Here is an 18,796-nt window from a genome sequence, read left to right on the forward strand (position 1 = left end):
TCTCCAAGTCTTTTTACATTTGACTGTGGCTCATGAGTAAGAAAGGTTGGGGACCCCTGGTATAATGAATATATGCAAAGAATGTATGAAATGTGTGCCTCATATACTAGGGCAGTACAGTTATAGGACCTCCTTGTCTCGGAAACTATTGTTCATATCCGCACCAAATAATTCAAATCTTAAAAAATGAGTTCCTTTTTCTCTGTAATAATAAAACAGTACATTGTACTTGATGGAAACTAAGCTGCATGGATCCATATTGGTAGTAAAACAATCCTTTTGGCTTTATTTTTTGTTTGAAAGACTTTGAGCAGGCTTAAAGAAGAAGGAAAGGAAAAACTAAGTAGGCAAGCTTTATCAGAAAGGTCTATGTAAATACAGCCATAAGCACTTACAGTAATGCTGCACTAAGTCCTCTATCAAAAGAAACACAGGATTTTTTGTCTCTTTTTTTGTAAACGTGATGTTCCAGTGTCTGCCTTCCTCTCTCAGAAACATCCTTAATTCTGTGGCCAGAGTCGGCCCATTTCTCTCCTCTCTCCCCTCTCCTGTTCCCCCTCCCACAAGGATGCTAAGAACTCCCTCCCCCTCCCTTAGGAATGTGTGATCTCTGCTATAATGGCTAGGCTGCAGGCAGGAAGCTACTTAAAATGTCAGCTGCAATCTTAAGCTAACAGAGAAAGCTTCTAAGGCTGTTTACTCCGGTATGGTAATGGTTTCTGCAGAATAAATATATTGTTCTAGGTGACACTTATGTGGCAAATCTATTGGCAGTAAAATGCCATAATGACTTTCCTTCTCCTTTAAGGTAAAATAATACAATAACCTAAAAAATAAATAAATCCAGATTCTAAGCATTCCGAATAATAGATCCTATAACTGTATAATCGTTTTAATACAAAATTAATTTTGCCTCAGATATTCTCTGGAGGATATAGTAAGTTCTTGTATGACTGAGCTGAAAATTTCTTTATTTTTTCACTTGTATTATTTATTTTATGATTGCACTGTCACTTATTGTTTCACTTTATTTCTCTTTATCCTATAATTTATTAGCTACTTCAACTGCACGACCCAACCATTCTCCTGTAGCAAAGAGTGCTTCTGCTCCTAACGTGGCGCCAAGCTGTGTGACAGAAGGTGTTAATGAGCTGCCTTGTTCCTTGCCTCCATCTGGGGATAGCTTTCCCTTTCTCGGTCAGGATCAGGTACTGCCGTTTCCTGCATCTCCTGCTCTATTAAACCTAGCGCTGCTGGGATCATTACCACTTTCCCTTAGTCTAAACCAGCACCAACAAATTCTGAACCAAGGTTTGCTAAATTTACTGTCATCGTCTTTGCTTGGAAGTACAGATATTGGACTTCTAGGCCTTCAGAATCCATCTCTGTCCTTGCCTTCTGCAGTGGGGGACCCTGAAACTACTGCTTTGCAGACTTTACTGATGGCTTCTCTCCTGCAAGGTCCTCTTTTACCACTAGGGGGACTAGGGCTACCGCAGCTTGATCTTCAACAAAACAACCAACAACAAAGCACCCTTTTGCCATCTCTCATGCCTCTGTTGGACTCATTACCTACTTCACAAACTGACACAGCTGAGAAGAATGAAGCACCCCTGTCTCTACCTGAAACTTTCCCTGATAATGGTCTCCAACCACTGCTTTTCCCACCTGCATCACCTGCTCTGATGGCGCTCAACTCTGCACTTCTCGCTGCCAGTCTTGGGGCTGTGGACTCCTCCACTTGCACTGGACAGGTAACTGAAAACGTGGGACATGCTTAGATGAAATACAGACTCCAAGTCTGCTGGGGACCTGAATTAAGTCATTAGTTGATCCTGCTTACTTAGGGCAATTGCAGATGGGAGATTTTGGGCAATTTAAATTTAAAACACACAGCACCCCATCACCTAATATTTCCATGAATGAATTCTGTGGGCATTGCATGCTAGCCCTTTTACAAGTCATTTTTTAGGTGGCTATTACCTGAAAACACATCCATCTGCAGCACACAAATTGGCTTCATGGCCCTCATATCAACCACTAATGAATATCTTTAAGTAACACAGCCAACACATTAACGAACAAAAGTATCCCATGTGTGAATATATGACACAATTAAGGATACATATATTTAAGGTTGGTCTTTGTGGAATTGATGTAAATCGTTTGTAAGATTTCTAGTAGCATGCTACTATCATGGCATATATAGTTCATTCTTTATTACTGTATTTAAGTGAACTGTAAAGGTCTTTCACACTTTGCTGTAATAAATAACAATTTGGCACGTGAAAGTTACTAACTAATGTTTATGAGGTGCTTTTATATCTATTTTTGCATTTATTTTTAGCTTGAAACATTTTAATTTGATTTAAATATACCAAATTTTGTTTATAAGGGGATTTATTGCCGAAAACACTGTTGGTAAATGCTATTAGCAAAAGTGCCATTAGGAATTGCCTTATACTACAGTGTACAATGAAATCAACAAAACACTGCTTCAGTTAAATCTGTTCCTTTGCTCAGGGATGCTTGAAGTTAGGGTAAATGAAAAACATTGCCTGTTTATAAGTATGATAAACCTTTGTCTTATTTTTTTATTAAAGACTGAATTATGATAGAATAGCCTGCTAGTGGGTCAGATAATTTAAACTGCTTTTTTTTTGGTGTGCTAAAAGGCAATGACTATAATATATAAGGCAACCATAGAGTTCCAGCTCTTAAAACCTTTGTCTTATTTTAAAATGATTTAGAAATGCAGTATTGAAATGTAATAAATAGCCAAGACTCCGCTGTTAGTTCTTTGCAGTGGGCAGGGATTACTGCCTGCTTTAGCAAAGAAAGATATTAATATGTTAAACTGGCCATACACAGATTGACAATTTAGATACCTGTGTCAATAGTCAGATTGCACTAGCCAGATTGCACTAGCCAGATTGCACTAGCCAGATTGCACTAGCCAGATTGCACTAGCCAGATTGCACTAGCCAGATTGCACTAGCCAGATTGCACTAGCCAGATTGCACTAGTCAGATTGCACTAGTCAGATTGCACTAGTCAGATTGCACTAGTCAGATTGCACTAGTCAGATTGCACTAGTCAGATTGCACTAGTCAGATTGCACTAGTCAGATTGCACTAGTCAGATTGCACTAGTCAGATTGCACTAGTCAGATTGCACTAGTCAGATTGCACTAGTCAGATTGCACTAGTCAGATTGCACTAGTCAGATTGCACTAGTCAGATTGCACTAGTCAGATTGCACTAGTCAGATTGCACTAGTCAGATTGCACTAGTCAGATTGCACTAGTCAGATTGCAGGCAAGAGGGTGGGAAATACTATGCCATAATTTCTGAATGCCTAAAACTTTCAGTAACTATTGTGTAGAACAGGTTCTTTGAGTATGGAATAGTTAGACTCAGTCCTCTCCATTCAGAACATATGCATGCAAAACCTTACAAGCAAACTAGGAAATTTTAGGAAAATTAGAATGTTAATGTATGACAACATCTATTTCTTGATGGTGGCATATCATTTATAAATGAAATAAACATATTCTTGTTGACATACTCTGGGCATTGCTTTATGGCTGCCTGATTTATTGTCATACAAGAATATTGTAGCACTAGGAAATTGAATATTTTTATATTGTTTTTGTAATAGGCTATCAGTTTAAGTATTTCGTCATGAGCAAATGGAGTATTGAAAATATTTTTTTTTTTATATTAGAACTGTATCAATACCTCCTGCACTGGGTCTGCCTCTGTTACTACAACCACTATTACACCTGCCTTATCAGAGGGGAAACCCCCTCCATCTGAACCACACAGCCCCTTCCACCTCCCGCAATCGCAAGCACCAACACCTGGCAGGCTCAACACACTGATGCCACCTCTGCTCAACCCACTGATCACCGCTGGTTTATTAGGTAAGTTCTCCCAGCTCTGCCAGCTCTCTTGCCAGGTCTCTGGCTTGTACTCTAGCATTTATTTTGCTGGTATCTGAATAATATTACAGAGCAGTACTATACAGGCATGGGATCTGTTATCCAGAATGCTTGGGACCTGGGGTTTTCCGGATGCGGGGTCTTTCAGTAATTTGGATCTCCATACCTTAAGTCTTCTAAAAAATCATTAAAACATTAATTAAACCCAATAGGATTGTTTTGCCTCCAGTAAGGATTAAATTATCTTAGTTGGGATCAAATACAAGGTACTGTTTTATTTTTACAGAGAGAAAGGAAATCATTAAAAAAATTTAAAATTATTTCATTAAAATGGAGTCTAAGGAAGTTGGGCTTCCCGTAATTCTGAGATTTCTGTATAATTGGTTTCCAGGTAACTGATCTCATACCACTCAAGAATGTTGTATCTGGGTATGTGGCTGTCACTGCAGAGGGTTACGGCTAGTCAAGCAAATTTTCCTTCTTTCATGAACTTCCTTTTTGCCAATTGAAGTGCATAGTCAGTTAACACATTCCCTTTCAATGCTGTACTTAAATTTCCTTGTTTAGCACTCTAAAATTCCAATATTGACTGGAATTATGTGTTTCGTTCTGCAAGGCACTTAAAGGAGAAGGAAAGGCTAAAGTCACTTGGGGGTGCCAAAATGTTAGGCACCCCCAAGTGAAAACAGCACCAGCCCGGGGTACCTGCAGCGAGCGCTTCCTTCTTCCATGTTCCTTCTGCGGCGAAATCCCTGGATCCCTGCGCATTAGAGTGAAGAGCCGACTTTGTTGTTAAAGTTCGACTTCTCACTCTACTTCCATGTTCGCGCTCGCAGCTACCCCGGGCTGGTTTCTCTTAACAGGGGCACCAGCCCGGGGTACAAGGTAAGCAATTAAAGTCACTTGGGGGTGCCTAACATTTTGGCACCGCCAAGTGACTTAGGCTTTCCTTCTCCTTTAATCATAGCCAATAAGCTTATGATTATGTGCCTTTCAGCACCAAACGGGTAAGGCTTTTATAGACATGTAGACATGTTGCACAGTCTACACTGCTAATATGGTATGATCCACTGCCTCTGGCTGCAGCTTTGGGGCCTGCTACCCAAACCCAGCATTTCTAATGGTGAGTTTATATGTTTTTTACATCCATGGGGCTATTGTTTTTATCTCGTACTTACATTTCCCTTGTCACATGATTTATCAATTTCTCGAAATTACATCTTTTAAAACTGCTTTCAAGTGTTGCTGGAGTAAGATGTCATTGTAAGCAAGGAATGTGTAAAACAGGATTGAACGAGTGATTTCCGTTCGCCACAAGGGAGGCATCTATGTCCCATGGACAACAAAGTGCTCTATCTGACATGACCCTTTTTTATTTTATTAAGTGTTTGATGTTTAAATCTAATGCAGTACTTACCATATGTCTGTGCCACACAAAGCTGATTCTTGGCCTGTGGATATGCCCAGGCCGAGAATCCGCTCCTATGCTTGAAAAATCTGAAAGCTTTGCCTGCACCCAGAAGCATTGCTTCAGCCAGGGTGCAGGCACACAAAGTGTATTTCAGCCAAACTGCTCGAGTATTCAGTGTCTGGCTGAAACATGCTGCATGTGCCTGCACCCGGGTCATAACAATGCATAGGGGCAGATTCTTGGCCAAGAGTCTGCTCCGTGTGGCACTAGCCTTATTATTCAGAGTGCTCTTTTTTAATGGCAAATATTTACATTTTAGGGGACCTATCTGCACTGAATGCAAATACTGGTGCCCAATTAGGAAGCCTCCAATCTCTGCTGGGTGCTCAGGCCTTACTCCCAAACCAGCAGACATATCTTCCCTCCCTCTCTGGAGCTCTGGGAATGCAGATGTTCCAAGGACAGTCCCTTCTCCAAGGACAACGCAGTGGCTCCCAGGTGACTGCTTCTTTAAATATGCTACAGGGGGAATTTTGACCACTGTGATGCTCTGTTAAAAAAGCACTTGTCCCAAAGCAAAATCATGGAAAAAACCACTCCCAGTGCATGTGGAACAGGTGGAGTTGTGATTTCAGACCTTTTGACTGCCACAGGTTGTGAAATTAAGCCTTACTGTTTTGACCATTTTTCCGGGCTGTAAATAGTTTGGATAGATAGTTTATACTCATAACTTGAAACTTGCACTGTATATGCAGGAAATGCAGAAAGGATATTACATCCATAATGCTCACCTGTGGTCATTATGAACTGAGGTCTGCCTGTGCTCCTAATAAGGGCCGTGACACACGGGGAGATTAGTCGCGCCGCGACAAATCTCTGTTGTAGTGGGCGACTAATCTCCCCACAATGCCATCCCACCGGCTAGAATGTAAATCACCAGTGGGATGGCATACGCGGCACCGCGATTTGCTGAATTTCCTCTCAAGGCAACTTCGACGATTTCGATAAATCGCGGCGCTGTGTATGCCATCCCACCGGCGATTAATCTTCCTGTGTGTCACGGCCTTAAGCAGTGGTCCTTACTGGGTCTTTAAATATTATATAATTATTACTTGGGATTTCTTTTAGTAATGGAAAAAAACAAGATATTAGCTGTTTGACTGTATATGTTCAAAATAATCCCAGCAGGTCAATAAACAGGGACTGGAAAGATAAACATACCATACATTTAATAAAAAATACATTTTAAGTATTTTTAGGTCTTATAGTATGTGTCTTTGAAAGAGTTAATTTCTTTTTCTGGCTTTCTCATAATATACTTTTTTTTTTTACTTTACTTTTTTGTTATACAGACACAGTCTGGCCCTGAAAAAGAAGTCAACCAGTCTTCCCAACCTGAGGGCTCTATTACCCCCACATCTCAAACCCCATCTTTTTGTCAGCAGACTTCTGACTCTACCTTGTCCTCTCCAAGAACAGAAGTGTCCGGGAAAGTACAGACGTTACCACTTCCTGCCTTGAGGCTTGGTTCTTCTTTTGTCTCCAACACCTCAAGTGCCTTTGAAACCAGCCCCAATTCCAAAGGCTCCCAGTTCCAGGGACCAGCATGCATAGACATCCCTCCTGATATACCACCTGACCCCCCAAATACAGATAACTTATCTCACTCTTTAGATTCTTCTTCTACTGAGACAGATCCAGAAGTATCTCCTCTTAAAAAACACCGGCTGCTACCAGATCCAATAGGTCCCTCAGAAGTCCCCAATGGAGCTTCCCCAAACCTTTTCCCATGGATGGGTTCTCCCCATTCTTCTAACGCCTTAAATATGTCTGAGCTGGAGCTCCCCAAGGGAAAGGAACGTGGCTATAGGTTCAATGGACGAGCCAGAGGAGAAAGGTCATATGGCCGGCGACCTCGAGGGCATAGACTTTCTGGATCGCGGACCTCCTTTTGGAGATATAATGGAGGAGATGTGGTTGAGGGAGAAGTTGCAGGACATAGCCAGGAACTATCACAGCCACTTATGGGAATCCCTGCTTTTAGCCCTCACTGGCAGGAAGAGGGTGGACAGCCACGGGAGCAGGAGGTGGAGGTGTGTATATTTTTGTGTATTTTTTCTGATCATTTGTTAAAGAATCTTAAAACGTTTCCCTCAAAATTTTCATGACTTCAGAAAATTAAGAGTAGCTAATAATAAAGTGTCAACTTTAGTTAGAACTTCTCAAGTGCTTTTGCACAATGAAATGCCCTCCGCAGATTTCATAACTGCTTTTGAACTGGGACCAGTGTTGTGCAGGTCTGTTTCCAATTACATCATTGGGGAAGAAGCATAGGTGGACTGGGGTACATAATTACAACTAAAAAGATGAAGGTACCGTGTAGCCTACACCACTTCCATTCATGTCAACAGGAATTGATCTACAGCAAGTAAAATACAGTTTCAAACATGATGCACCATATTGTTATAAACACATATCAAAAAGTACAAACATATTCAGCAGTGTTGTACAATAGTAGGTGTATACCTCTTATATCAGTTAACATGTGCAATCTGTATGTGCAGTGTAAACGGGACTGCGCAGTGGAGCTTACAGTCTGTTTAATGGGTGTTCATATTTGCAGAATTATTTACACTAAATGCATTTAAATGTAGAAGTAATTACTCTAAACTTTGTGCTGTTTTCAGGTGCCACCCCAGCTGCTGAAACGCTCCCGCAGAGGAAGGAGGAGGGGCCAGAAGTATGTATGGTCATCTTGAAAATCTTTTTTAACTTTATTTAAATCATTTAAAGCACCACAGGTTTGGCAACAGGTGAAACAGAGACCTATACCTGAAACAGGAAGGAGTGCTTGGCCCTTCATATAGATCAATAGAATATTGAAATAGAGTAGAAATATTGAATAGATTCAATAGCGCTTCTCCAGCAGAATCCTGAATTGGGCACAATGCACTGAGATGGCTTCCTTTCTTCTGGTATGTTGACCACCAGATATTTTTGTTTCTTCCCCACAAGATTATTTTGAACCACTTAATAAACAGAGCAGTTTTGCATATATCCTGCATGATTTTTTAAGGATTCGGCAATATCCTACCCACAAGCCTGTACCTAAATGTTCTTCAAGTACCAGCATTTGTTGACATTTATTTTGCTCACCTTATAAAGTAAAACTGATATAGACTGATTTCTGCCTGCACGGACATAGTTGGCAACCTTGTTACTTATGCCTTACAACTCGGGAAGGATTGAGTGGGGCCAGCTAAGTTTTATTACTTATTCCTGCTCTGTTTACAAAATATGGTTTAACACATCTAAAAAATGTGAAGTGATCGTGTGTACATTTGTTTTATTACAGTTCACAGAGGATAAGCAGTCGGCTAGAAACTGTTCCTCCAAAGTGGACAACTGATCCATCCAATGGTTTAAATGTAAGAAAGTCATTGCTCTATTTTTGTTTTAAAAGGGGGTGCTGAAAACGGGGGCAGATTTATCCAAATGTGAGTTTAGAGCTTAATACATATAAACTTACCCATGTTCATAAATACGCTTCTAAAAATCCCATAGTAAAAAAGAGAACATGGGTGAGTTTTTATGTATTAAGCTCTAAACTCACATTTGAATAAATCTGCCCCTAAGAGGCAGATTTACTAAAACTCGAATTTTTCTATTTAACTCGTCAATAATGCAAAAACCTCTAACCATTCAAAGCAAAGAAAGATCTTTCAGGAAAGGGAAGGGACATCTGCCATTGACTTCTACATGATTCCGACAAGTTTTAGACGGAGTATTTTTGGATTCAGAATTGATAGCATATTAAATCTCGGAAAAGTCACCATTTTTGTTATCAGGCGACTTTTAATGCTAAGAAATACGATTCGAGATAAAAAAAATAAGACCAGTAGTAAAAAAACCCTCAATGTCATGTGACATTAAAGGGGCCATCAGTACAAAGTTGATCCAGGGGCTGCTCCGATTGCCCTCTTCAGAGCCTGGAAGAATGTTTTTTTTCTCTCTCTGAGCAAATTGGAGAGGCTGCAAGATGGGGGTTTGTTATCTTCCTCTGGATCAACAAGCAGTTAGGCAGGTTTTAATTAGGCAAAAAGGTTGAACTTGATGGACGTCTGTCTTTTTTCAAAGGTATCAATTGTTATTATATAAAATCCAGTCAAGACTCAAAATCAACATCGTACTCACTGACCTGTAATGCAGTGCTCCATTAGTAACCTTTCTTTTTTTGTTTTTTTTATACAGACTGACCGTCCTATCATCCGACCAAACAGACCCGGTCGTCCTGCCAAGAACAGAAGACGAAGGATGATATAGTAGATTTTTGTGCTTTTAGTATTTTAACTCTCTCAACCCAACTCCTTAATCCAACTGACCGAGCTCATCAGGTCTTTCCTTTTAAGGCACTTCCCCTTGTTCCCTTAAATGTGTTTTCACAATGAATACAGCGAGTTCTAGGAGCCTTTTGTTGACAGTTACCCTTTTGGGGATAACTAAGGCTCCAACTGAAAACAAATCATCAAAGAAGAGTCTGCCTTTCATTCATAATTTTACATAATTGCACCAACCAGTGAATTCTGTAGCCCTTGATCTGCACAGAGTTTCTCTAAGTCATGGTTCTATTACCCTATTACCATAGCTATCGCTGGTTAAGTACTGTAGCTTGAACTGACAAAGGCACATGATTCCTTGGCCATGGTCTTGCCCTGTAGAAATCTGATTGGCTCAGGCACACCAGGCATACTGCAGTTCCTCACCTGAGCAGCAATATCATACTCTGGAGTGAAATTTGTTTCCTCATTGTAATTACTTGCCTTCCTGTACTCCTTCCAGTTACATGTTTGCTTGCAGTCTACAGCAACTATGCTCCACTATGGATCACTTGCTCTCCATCTTTCCTTTTGTTAGTGCAGATCAGCTCAGGCCCCCACACTGATTTCACCAGAGATCGTGTTCTGATTCTTTAGGATTCATTATATAACAATCATGATGTGAATGCATACATAGATTTGCTTTTTGTAAAGCCTTGCTAGAAGTACAATAAAGGGAGCAAAATAGACCTGTGTTCAACATGAGCCCAAAAACTTGGACTTCTTTTGAAAACATGTATTGCCTGATAATTTAAAGGGAAAAGGAAAGTTATAATAATGGGGTAGCCAAGGTGTTGGAGTGTTCCTAGTCATTCTAGTCACTTACTTTCTGCTGAGTGCAATGCCACCACAATTTTCATATTTTTTTCTCCTTATCAACCTGTGCACTACAGGCATCTGATTTCTGTACTGCATGGTGCCTATGTAGAAAAAGTGCTGACGCTCCCCAGTGATTTTACCTTTCATTCTCTTTCAAGTTTAGATAATTTTATTTGATTAATTTACCATATCTCATATTAGGGCTATTCATTACTGAGAAGCCTTTTGGATTTACAGATTTGTCTGATATTTCAGAGATTATTCATTTTTTAACTGCAGATATAATTAATATTGTAACAACAGTGCCATCTGCTGGTCAGTTTCTGTAACTGTGCAGTCAAAGAAATATACCTTCAGAAGGACAACAGCGTACTGTTCTGATTCTGATGTTGCTCTGCTCAGGACGGAGTTGAGAAAGGGCATGTTCATTTTCTGATCCCTTTCTTTAGAAGAGCAACATCAGACCACTTCTCTGTTTTACTTTTGAAAGTATAGCTGTTTGACTGTACAGTTACAGGAAGTGACCAGCAGGTGGCACTGTTGTCGCAAAATTCATGAAAAACATAAATAGACCTGAAACTGAAAAAAATACTGTAAATTGCAGAAGTGCTTAGAAAAGTGGCCTGAGCAATTTTACATAATTTGTTTTTAATGTTTACTTATCCTTTAGTATTATTAGTGAAGTGGCTGGGTGCTGGAAGGGGACACAACATAAGTGCAAAGCAGTAGTTTAATTTATTTTTATTTTTCTTTGGCTGCTAATGAATCTATAACTCACTATATTGTATGGAACCCAGAAACTTTGAATCTATGGCACTTGTCAAGTTCTTGAGGGTCAGTGCTGCAGATTCTACAGCAGACAAGAGATTAATGCTCTTGAAAGCACAACGAATATTTTCTATTTCTTACCCCCCATTCTTTCTTTCTCTGCATGTTTTCACCTGTGAGATAGTTTATTAATGTTTCCATACTGAATTGATGTTTATTTCTGTTCAGTGTGTATCCCATGCTTTGCTATTTCTACTGATTTCTCTCCAGTTTGTACACCGGATCTTGTAGAATGCCTGGTGCTGTTAAAGCTTTTGACTGTTTCTCCCCGGCTAGTCTTGGTCATGATGTGAACATAAGCATAGTCTCTTTACCCTACAATATAGGTATATATATATATATATTAATTTCAGTGCTTAATATTTCATTTTGGAGCTATGCTATATGCAATAAAGGGGCATCAGAGGATTTAGGGAGCAGCAGCATTGTTCAGTGGGTGTGTTCAATGTTAATAAGCAAAGAAAATATGAGCAGATAATATGGCTGCCTGTTCAATTCAATTCCCGAAAGTAATTTGCTCCAAACCTCTAAGCACTAAATACACTAGTACACTAATATAATATATTTGTATAACATATTTCTTTGGCCTGATGCTCAGAGCACTAGTGCAACATTTTACAAGGATCATTTAATGATATTTCCCTCCCCGCTTTATTGGGTGTAGAAGCATCTGGAAGGTTAAATGCTGGCACCTTTGGCATACAGAAAGAAAGTCTCTTCAGGCCACCCATGTTTTGTACCTTTTTTATAATGAATTCCAGATTTTTAAAGCCATAATGTTCCCAGTGGCCTTTCAATATACGTGATTGTAATCGAATAGATGAAAGGCATATTGTGTTTATATCACTAGAATAATACTGTATTATCACTAAATTTGCCTTGGACCTGTCTGCCCTAGTATATTTATAGCCATAATGCACCGCAGGAGTTAGGAAGGCCTTAGCCATCCACACTAAATGGAAGGACTGCTGCCTCATTAAAAAAATAACATGAAATATTAATGGGATACTTGAACCTTTATATAAAGGTTTCCTCTCCGAGGCAAAATAAGCCTCTGCCCCCTGTATGTAACAAGAAGCACAGATTTTGCCCAGGGGCCATGACCCAATTCAGCCAATAAGATGTTTGCGGTTAAACAGGTGACCAAGTGCTACCTGCTGATTGGTTGCTAAAGTTAAAGCAAACTTTGCAGCTTTTATTACATAACCCCATGCGTTGATTGTTGATGTCTCTGTATAAATGCTTAGGGCTTTGTACACCCCTGTCTGCAGACTCCCCTTCAGGGGCCTCCCTATTGGATGTAATGCACTGGGCAGAGGCCTCTCTATGCCACACCTCCCTATTGGATGTAATGCACTGGGCAGGGGCCTCTGTGTATGTGTAGTACTGAATAAGAAATTCAGCCCTGGGCTACATAGGCCTGCTGTACACAAGACTGTGTGCTGTAGCCCTGTGTTCTTCTATTAACACACACATTCAGACTTGCTACCTTTATAAACCATTAGTGCATAGCTCAGTTCTTTTTATTTGCATTCGTTGCTATACTGACCATATTGGGGTTACCATATTGCTTGCTTTTAGCACTCTAGATATACCACTAGGCAGCGGTTTGTACAGTAACATTTCTGGCCTTTAGAGATGCTGAGTTTGTCTATGGACATCCAAAGCAAGCAATATGACTGCTCCCTCCTATATATATATTTATATGCAGATATAGACAGGGCAATTGTTATATAAAATAACCTTGCTCTTGCTATTCTTCCCATTATATGGAAAATAAACCCTTGTTAGGAATGTGTTTCCTTTATAGGGAGACTGAGTTCCACATTTGTATTTTAGTCCATTGTCTATAGTGCAAAGCAAACCACCCCCCTCCCTGTAATGTAATTTTCCCCATTGCCCACACTGTGCTGTAACATCCCTGCTAACAATGCAAGTCACCACCAGGCCATTTCTACTGGTACAGGTTTGGGACCTGTTATCCAGAATGCTTGGGTACTGGGGTTCTCTGGATAAGGGGTCCTTACATAATTTGGATCTCCATACTTTAAGTACTATAAAAATATTTAAATATTAAATAAACCCAATAGAACTGTTTTGCCTCCTATAAGGACTAATTATATCTTAGTTGGGATCAAGTACAAGGTACTGTTTTATTATTACAGAAAATAAGAAAATCAATTTTAATAATCTGACTTATTGGATTGAAATGGAATCTATGGGAGAGGCACTTCCTGTAATAAGGAACTTTCTGGATAAAGAATCTCATACCTGTACCTGCCCTTACCCAGTCTGTACATGTCCCCGTCCTCAGCACCTGGAGGGGAAACATACCGGGCTGCCCTGTTACCCATGTTGCATTTCAGGTGCCACTAATATCTGTGTCTCGGTGGAAATTCAGAGCTTTGTGGATAGTGATTTGGTACTTTCACTTTATGTCCTGATGCTGTTACTTTACTGGATCCCCCGTGTTATGTTGTAACTTGCCCAGTTTCATACGTTAGAATGTGACTGTGCCAGCAGGCACGTTTCCAGCTTGTCCTTTTATTTTAACACTTTCCCTACACAACAACACTAATGGCCAATAAAATACTGTTACATATTTACTTCCGTTATTAGCAAGCAATATGGGAACTCCCACTAACGGCTATGGATGCAAATATGCAGTGAATGATGTTCTATGCACTCACACTACGCATAGACTTTATACTGTAATCCCTACAGGGGACCTACACCCCACCCATATAACTTGCTCTTCTGAGCACTTTTGCAATTTACATTAGTTTTTTCTTAGATTCATATCGGCAGCTTTTACAGTGCTCAAATCTTAAATGTGTAACAGGAGCACCCTGGTTATTGGCTGGGCAGCAGAACAAAACTACCATTTACTGATGCAGGAAGCATCTCCTGACACTTCCCTGCCCACAGATAACAGGAGCCTCAGATACTCCTTGCTTTTGCCATTCTGTTGGACTCCTGCCCAGCAGAACAGCTGGGGGTGATCCTGTTACACATTCATGATATATAAAAGCTGCTAATATAAATATCTAAAGAATAATAAAATTACAATTACTCAGAAGATCGCTGTGCATTTTTACATTGTTGTTCATCTTTAATATATTTGGTCTTAAAGGGCACCTATGTCCTCTTGAAAACCACTTGTATTAAAAATGAATACTTCTTGTGTTCCCTTGAAGCTTTGCCAGCCGTTCCAACTGAACTAATAAATGCTCTCTCCTTCTGTACTGCTATAAGCCATATACATCTACCCAGTGCCCATCATAGTCAACCTCTTCTATATCCCCCCAGCCATCTCTATGGTTCTAGCATATACCTGCCTAGGGACTTCATTTCTATATTCCTTTCTAGGGTGGAATGTACCGCTGATTCCCATTTGCCGCACACTACAAGCAGCCTGTTAGACCTGCCAATAGGAAAGTGAATGACATGTAGGTCCCTGTTTGGTTGCTGGAGGTTGCAAAGCACTTCTGTACAATGCATTTCAATCCTCTTCTGCAGGGACAGGGCTAACGTATACACTCAAATATGCAATTGTATAACCTGTTATTTGTGTCTGTGTAAATACTGTATCATAATAATATTAATAATATCTTGTGTCTTGTAAATGATTATGACGAAAAAAAGAAGACATCACAATATTTGTATCAATTTCTGCCTTTTTCATGTAAAATATTTTCCCCTTTTAAGTTTTTAATATTTTTTTGTAAAAAATCAAAACAAAAAAAATGGAAAAACAAGGCAAACTTTTACAATTGTGAATTTTAGCTTTTTTATATGGAAGTTGACCTTTAATTTAACAGATGAAAATATTTTGAAACCTTTTTAGATTTTATGTTTTCTGATTATTGAGGGGTTGTTTTATTTTGTATCAAGTATTAAAATGAAAAGTGTGGTAATATGTTTGAACTGAGCGCTGTGTGTGGTCTTCTTCTGTACGGGTCCTGGGGGTCTTCTTCTGTACGGGTCCTGGGGGTCTTCTTCTGTACGGGTCCTGGGGGTCTTCTTCTGTACGGGTCCTGGGGGTCTTCTTCTGTACGGGGCCTGGGGGTCTTCTTCTGTACGGGGCCTGGGGGTCTTCTTCTTTGCGAGGCCTGGGGGTCTTCTTCTGTGCGAGGCCTAGGGGTCTTCTTCTGTGCGAGGCCTGGGGGTCTTCTTCTGTGCGAGACCTAGGGGACCCGGGGGTGGTCTTCTGTGCAAGGCCTAGGGGACCCGGGGGGTCTTCTTCTGTGCGAGGCCTAGGGGTCTTCTTCTGTGCGAGACCTAGGGGTCTTCTGTGCGAGACCTAGGGGACCCAGGGGTCTTCTTCTGTGCGAGGCCTAGGGGACCCGGGGGGTCTTCTTCTGTGCGAGGCCTAGGGGTCTTCTTCTGTGCGAGGCCTAGGGGACCAGGGGGGCTTCTTCTGTGCGAGGCCTATGGGACCTGTTGGGTCTTCTTCTGTGCGAGGCCAAGGGGATCGGGGGGGGGGGGGGGTCACTACCCTTGGCTTTGCTGCCATAGAAATAACAAGGGTCTGGCTGAAGCCATATGTACACAATCCATATTTAAGGGGCAGTTAAAATCACATTTTATATATATATATATATAATATACATATATATACACATACACATATATATATATATATATACACATACACACACACACAAATATATACCCCTTGTATTTTGCATATCGTGCTTGTGTAAAATATCATGCAAGCCAATCTGCCATTACTACATTCCCCAACCTCACTGCCCTCACCGTGAAAAACCACCTACGCTGCTTCAAATGGAAGCTCTGTTCCTCTAATCTAAAGGGGTGACCTCTGGTGCGCTGTTTTTATGGGAAAAAAGAACATCCCCCATCTGCCTATAATCCCCTCTAATGTACTTGTACAGAGTAATCATGTCCAGAGTATTTCTGAGTGAGAACATCTCCTTTCTGCTTTTTATTCATCAATGGCCTGGCATGTGCTAGAGTAAAAAGGCCAGCTTTTAGCTTAAAGGGGTTGTTCACCTTGAAATTAACTTTTAGTATGATGTATGTAGATGTTGATATTCGCTCACATACTAAAAGTAAACAGCCCCTTTAAGGTTTAGCTTTTCACTGTACTGTGCATATGCTGGCTTAAAAGAGAAGAGGTGGCAGTACAAAACGATTGCACGCTGCTCCCACAGATTATCACCTTCGATTTCACCTTTAATTGAATCAGTAACCTGCTAAGTGGTCTTATATAGTAAGTGCTCATCCACACAAACATTGGGGATAAACTCCAGGAACTACATAACCCACAATGCATTGCACTGTGATGTACTTTACGTGTTCAGGGAATTGTGGGATTGGGAGGATGCAGGCTGAAGGCAGGCTGGGGAGAGTCCATTACTGTTACATTTTATTTGAGACTCAAAGTAGCCAGCCAGATCAGCAGGGGAACAGGGGGCGGGGCTTAGGGAACTGTTCCAGACCATATTATTGCATTAAAAATCATAAGTGCATATTTTTTAATTGGTGTATATTGCAAAGTTGCTTGAAATGATCTGCTCAGTAGTTAATCTATTAATAAACTATTCACCAGTAATATAGCTAACAATAGTATCAACCATTACAATATAAGTTATATTTGTCACAGCCCTAAAATGTTAGACTTTTGTCTATAAAATATCTTTTAGGGAAGGAATATCCTCCATCTACCAGAATAAAAACAGTACTTTTTTGGTGGCAGTGGTAAAAAGGGAAATTACAGTGAAAGTTATGTTATAACTAGATTTTGAAGTCCCTCCAATAACATCTCAGCCAAATCAAACTGAGTAAGGCAAATGCTGGGGACAATTGAAAACGCAACTTCACTTTATGGCATATAAACCTTTCCAGCATTAACCAGACCCTGCAAACTCAAGGGCAACTCCACAAGTAATGAAATAGGGTCACATTGAATATGTTACATTTTGGGCAATAAGACAATTTACCTGAGTCTTTACTTTTACTATTTCCTATAACCTAAATGGACCAATTTGAAAACATTTTTTAAAATTGAGAGAAAATAAATGAGTCGGGGCTCAATTCAAACTGTAAATAGTCTGAGCCAATTCTTTAAGAGGGAGAGTTTGTTTAGTAGATGGACATCACGTTTTCAGTGATATAAGATCAATATCCAAGATCCTCAGATTATCCCCAAAGCAACGATAGCTTCAGATAAACAGTGTTTTTGAAGAGCGAAAAGATTTTTGTGAGCATAAGTGGAAACTAATTTTGTGATTAATTGTAATTAAAACTTCAGCATATACAAACCTTCCCTGCTTACCTTTATTGTATTGTCACAATGAACTAACATGGCCACACCTCCTTTTGTAATGTTTGTGGAGAAAGCAGTCTCACTGACCTAATCTCTGATCATTACGTTATTGTCCAGCTCATTAAAGGAAAACTATACCCCCAGTATGAATACTTAACCAACAGACAGTTTATATTATGTTAAGAGACCTATTAAAGAATCTCTCCAAACTGGAATATATATATCAGTAAATATTGCCCTTTTACATCCTTTCCCTTGAGCCGCCATTTAGTGATGGGCTGTGTGCTCCCTCAGAGATCAGCTGACAGGAAATAATGCAGTTTTAACTGTAACAGGAAGTAGTAAGGGAGCAAAAGGCAGAACTCTGTCCAATCACTGGCTGATGGGACCTAGCATGTATGTGTGCCTTGGCTTGTTTGTGTGCACTGTGAATCCTATGATCCCAGGGGGCGGCCTTTCGTACTTTAAATGGCAATTTCCTATTTAGGATTAACCAATAGCACATACTACTAAAAAAAGTTTATGAAAATGGTTTATTTAGATGAAGCAGAGTTTTACATAAGAGCTTGTTAATGCAATATATTTTTATAGACACCTACATTGTTTGGGGGTATAGTTTTCCTTTAAGGTGAGCCTCTTGCAGGAGGGCTAGATCACATTTTCATTTTTCAAGATGCTGAAAAACTTTTTACCTTTTAATGTACCGCTTTAAACCACTGGTGTTCCAAGAAACAATATTTATGGGCTTATTTATCAATTTTTTAATTTGTGAATTTTAGAGTTTTCTTTCTACTTGCATTTTAAGAAAACCTCAAATGTTTGCTTATTTATGAAAAAATTCAGAATATGAAAACCTCGATTGATTCAAAAAGAACTCGAATACCTCAAACCTGTAATTTTACAAACTCAAACAAAAAATCTTGGAAAAACTCAAATTAAAAAATAGCTTGAATTTTGCCGAGGATACCGCCCATTGACTTCTACCTAAACTCACAAGCTTTTACATGCCAGAGTTTTACATTGGAGTTTTTGGATTTTTTGCATTTAATAAATTATTAAAGTTTAACCATAATCTGAATATTGGGAGTTTCAGTGCAAAAAAAAAACGAATTGTGGGAAAAATTTGT

General features: G+C 39.8%; 1 protein-coding gene across 3 annotated transcripts in view; it reads left to right on the plus strand.

The window, feature by feature from the left end:
• The window catches only part of mbd6 (methyl-CpG binding domain protein 6), a 53,361-nt gene extending 38,053 nt beyond the window's left edge, over positions 1-15,308 (plus strand). Inside the window, exons 7-13 of one of the 3 annotated variants that reach the window (XM_018091056.2) lie at positions 1,057-1,766; positions 3,727-3,925; positions 5,674-5,852; positions 6,707-7,447; positions 8,042-8,094; positions 8,710-8,782; positions 9,606-9,884. In XM_018091056.2, the coding sequence (XP_017946545.1) occupies positions 1,057-1,766; positions 3,727-3,925; positions 5,674-5,852; positions 6,707-7,447; positions 8,042-8,094; positions 8,710-8,782; positions 9,606-9,677 (2,027 nt within the window). In that variant the 3' untranslated portion in view covers positions 9,678-9,884. 3 annotated transcript variants of the gene reach the window in all.
• The last annotated feature ends 3,488 nt before the right edge of the window (positions 15,309-18,796 follow it).

This window comes from Xenopus tropicalis, chromosome 2, assembly GCF_000004195.4.
Source record: "Xenopus tropicalis strain Nigerian chromosome 2, UCB_Xtro_10.0, whole genome shotgun sequence".
Classification (NCBI taxonomy): Eukaryota; Metazoa; Chordata; class Amphibia; order Anura; family Pipidae; genus Xenopus; species Xenopus tropicalis.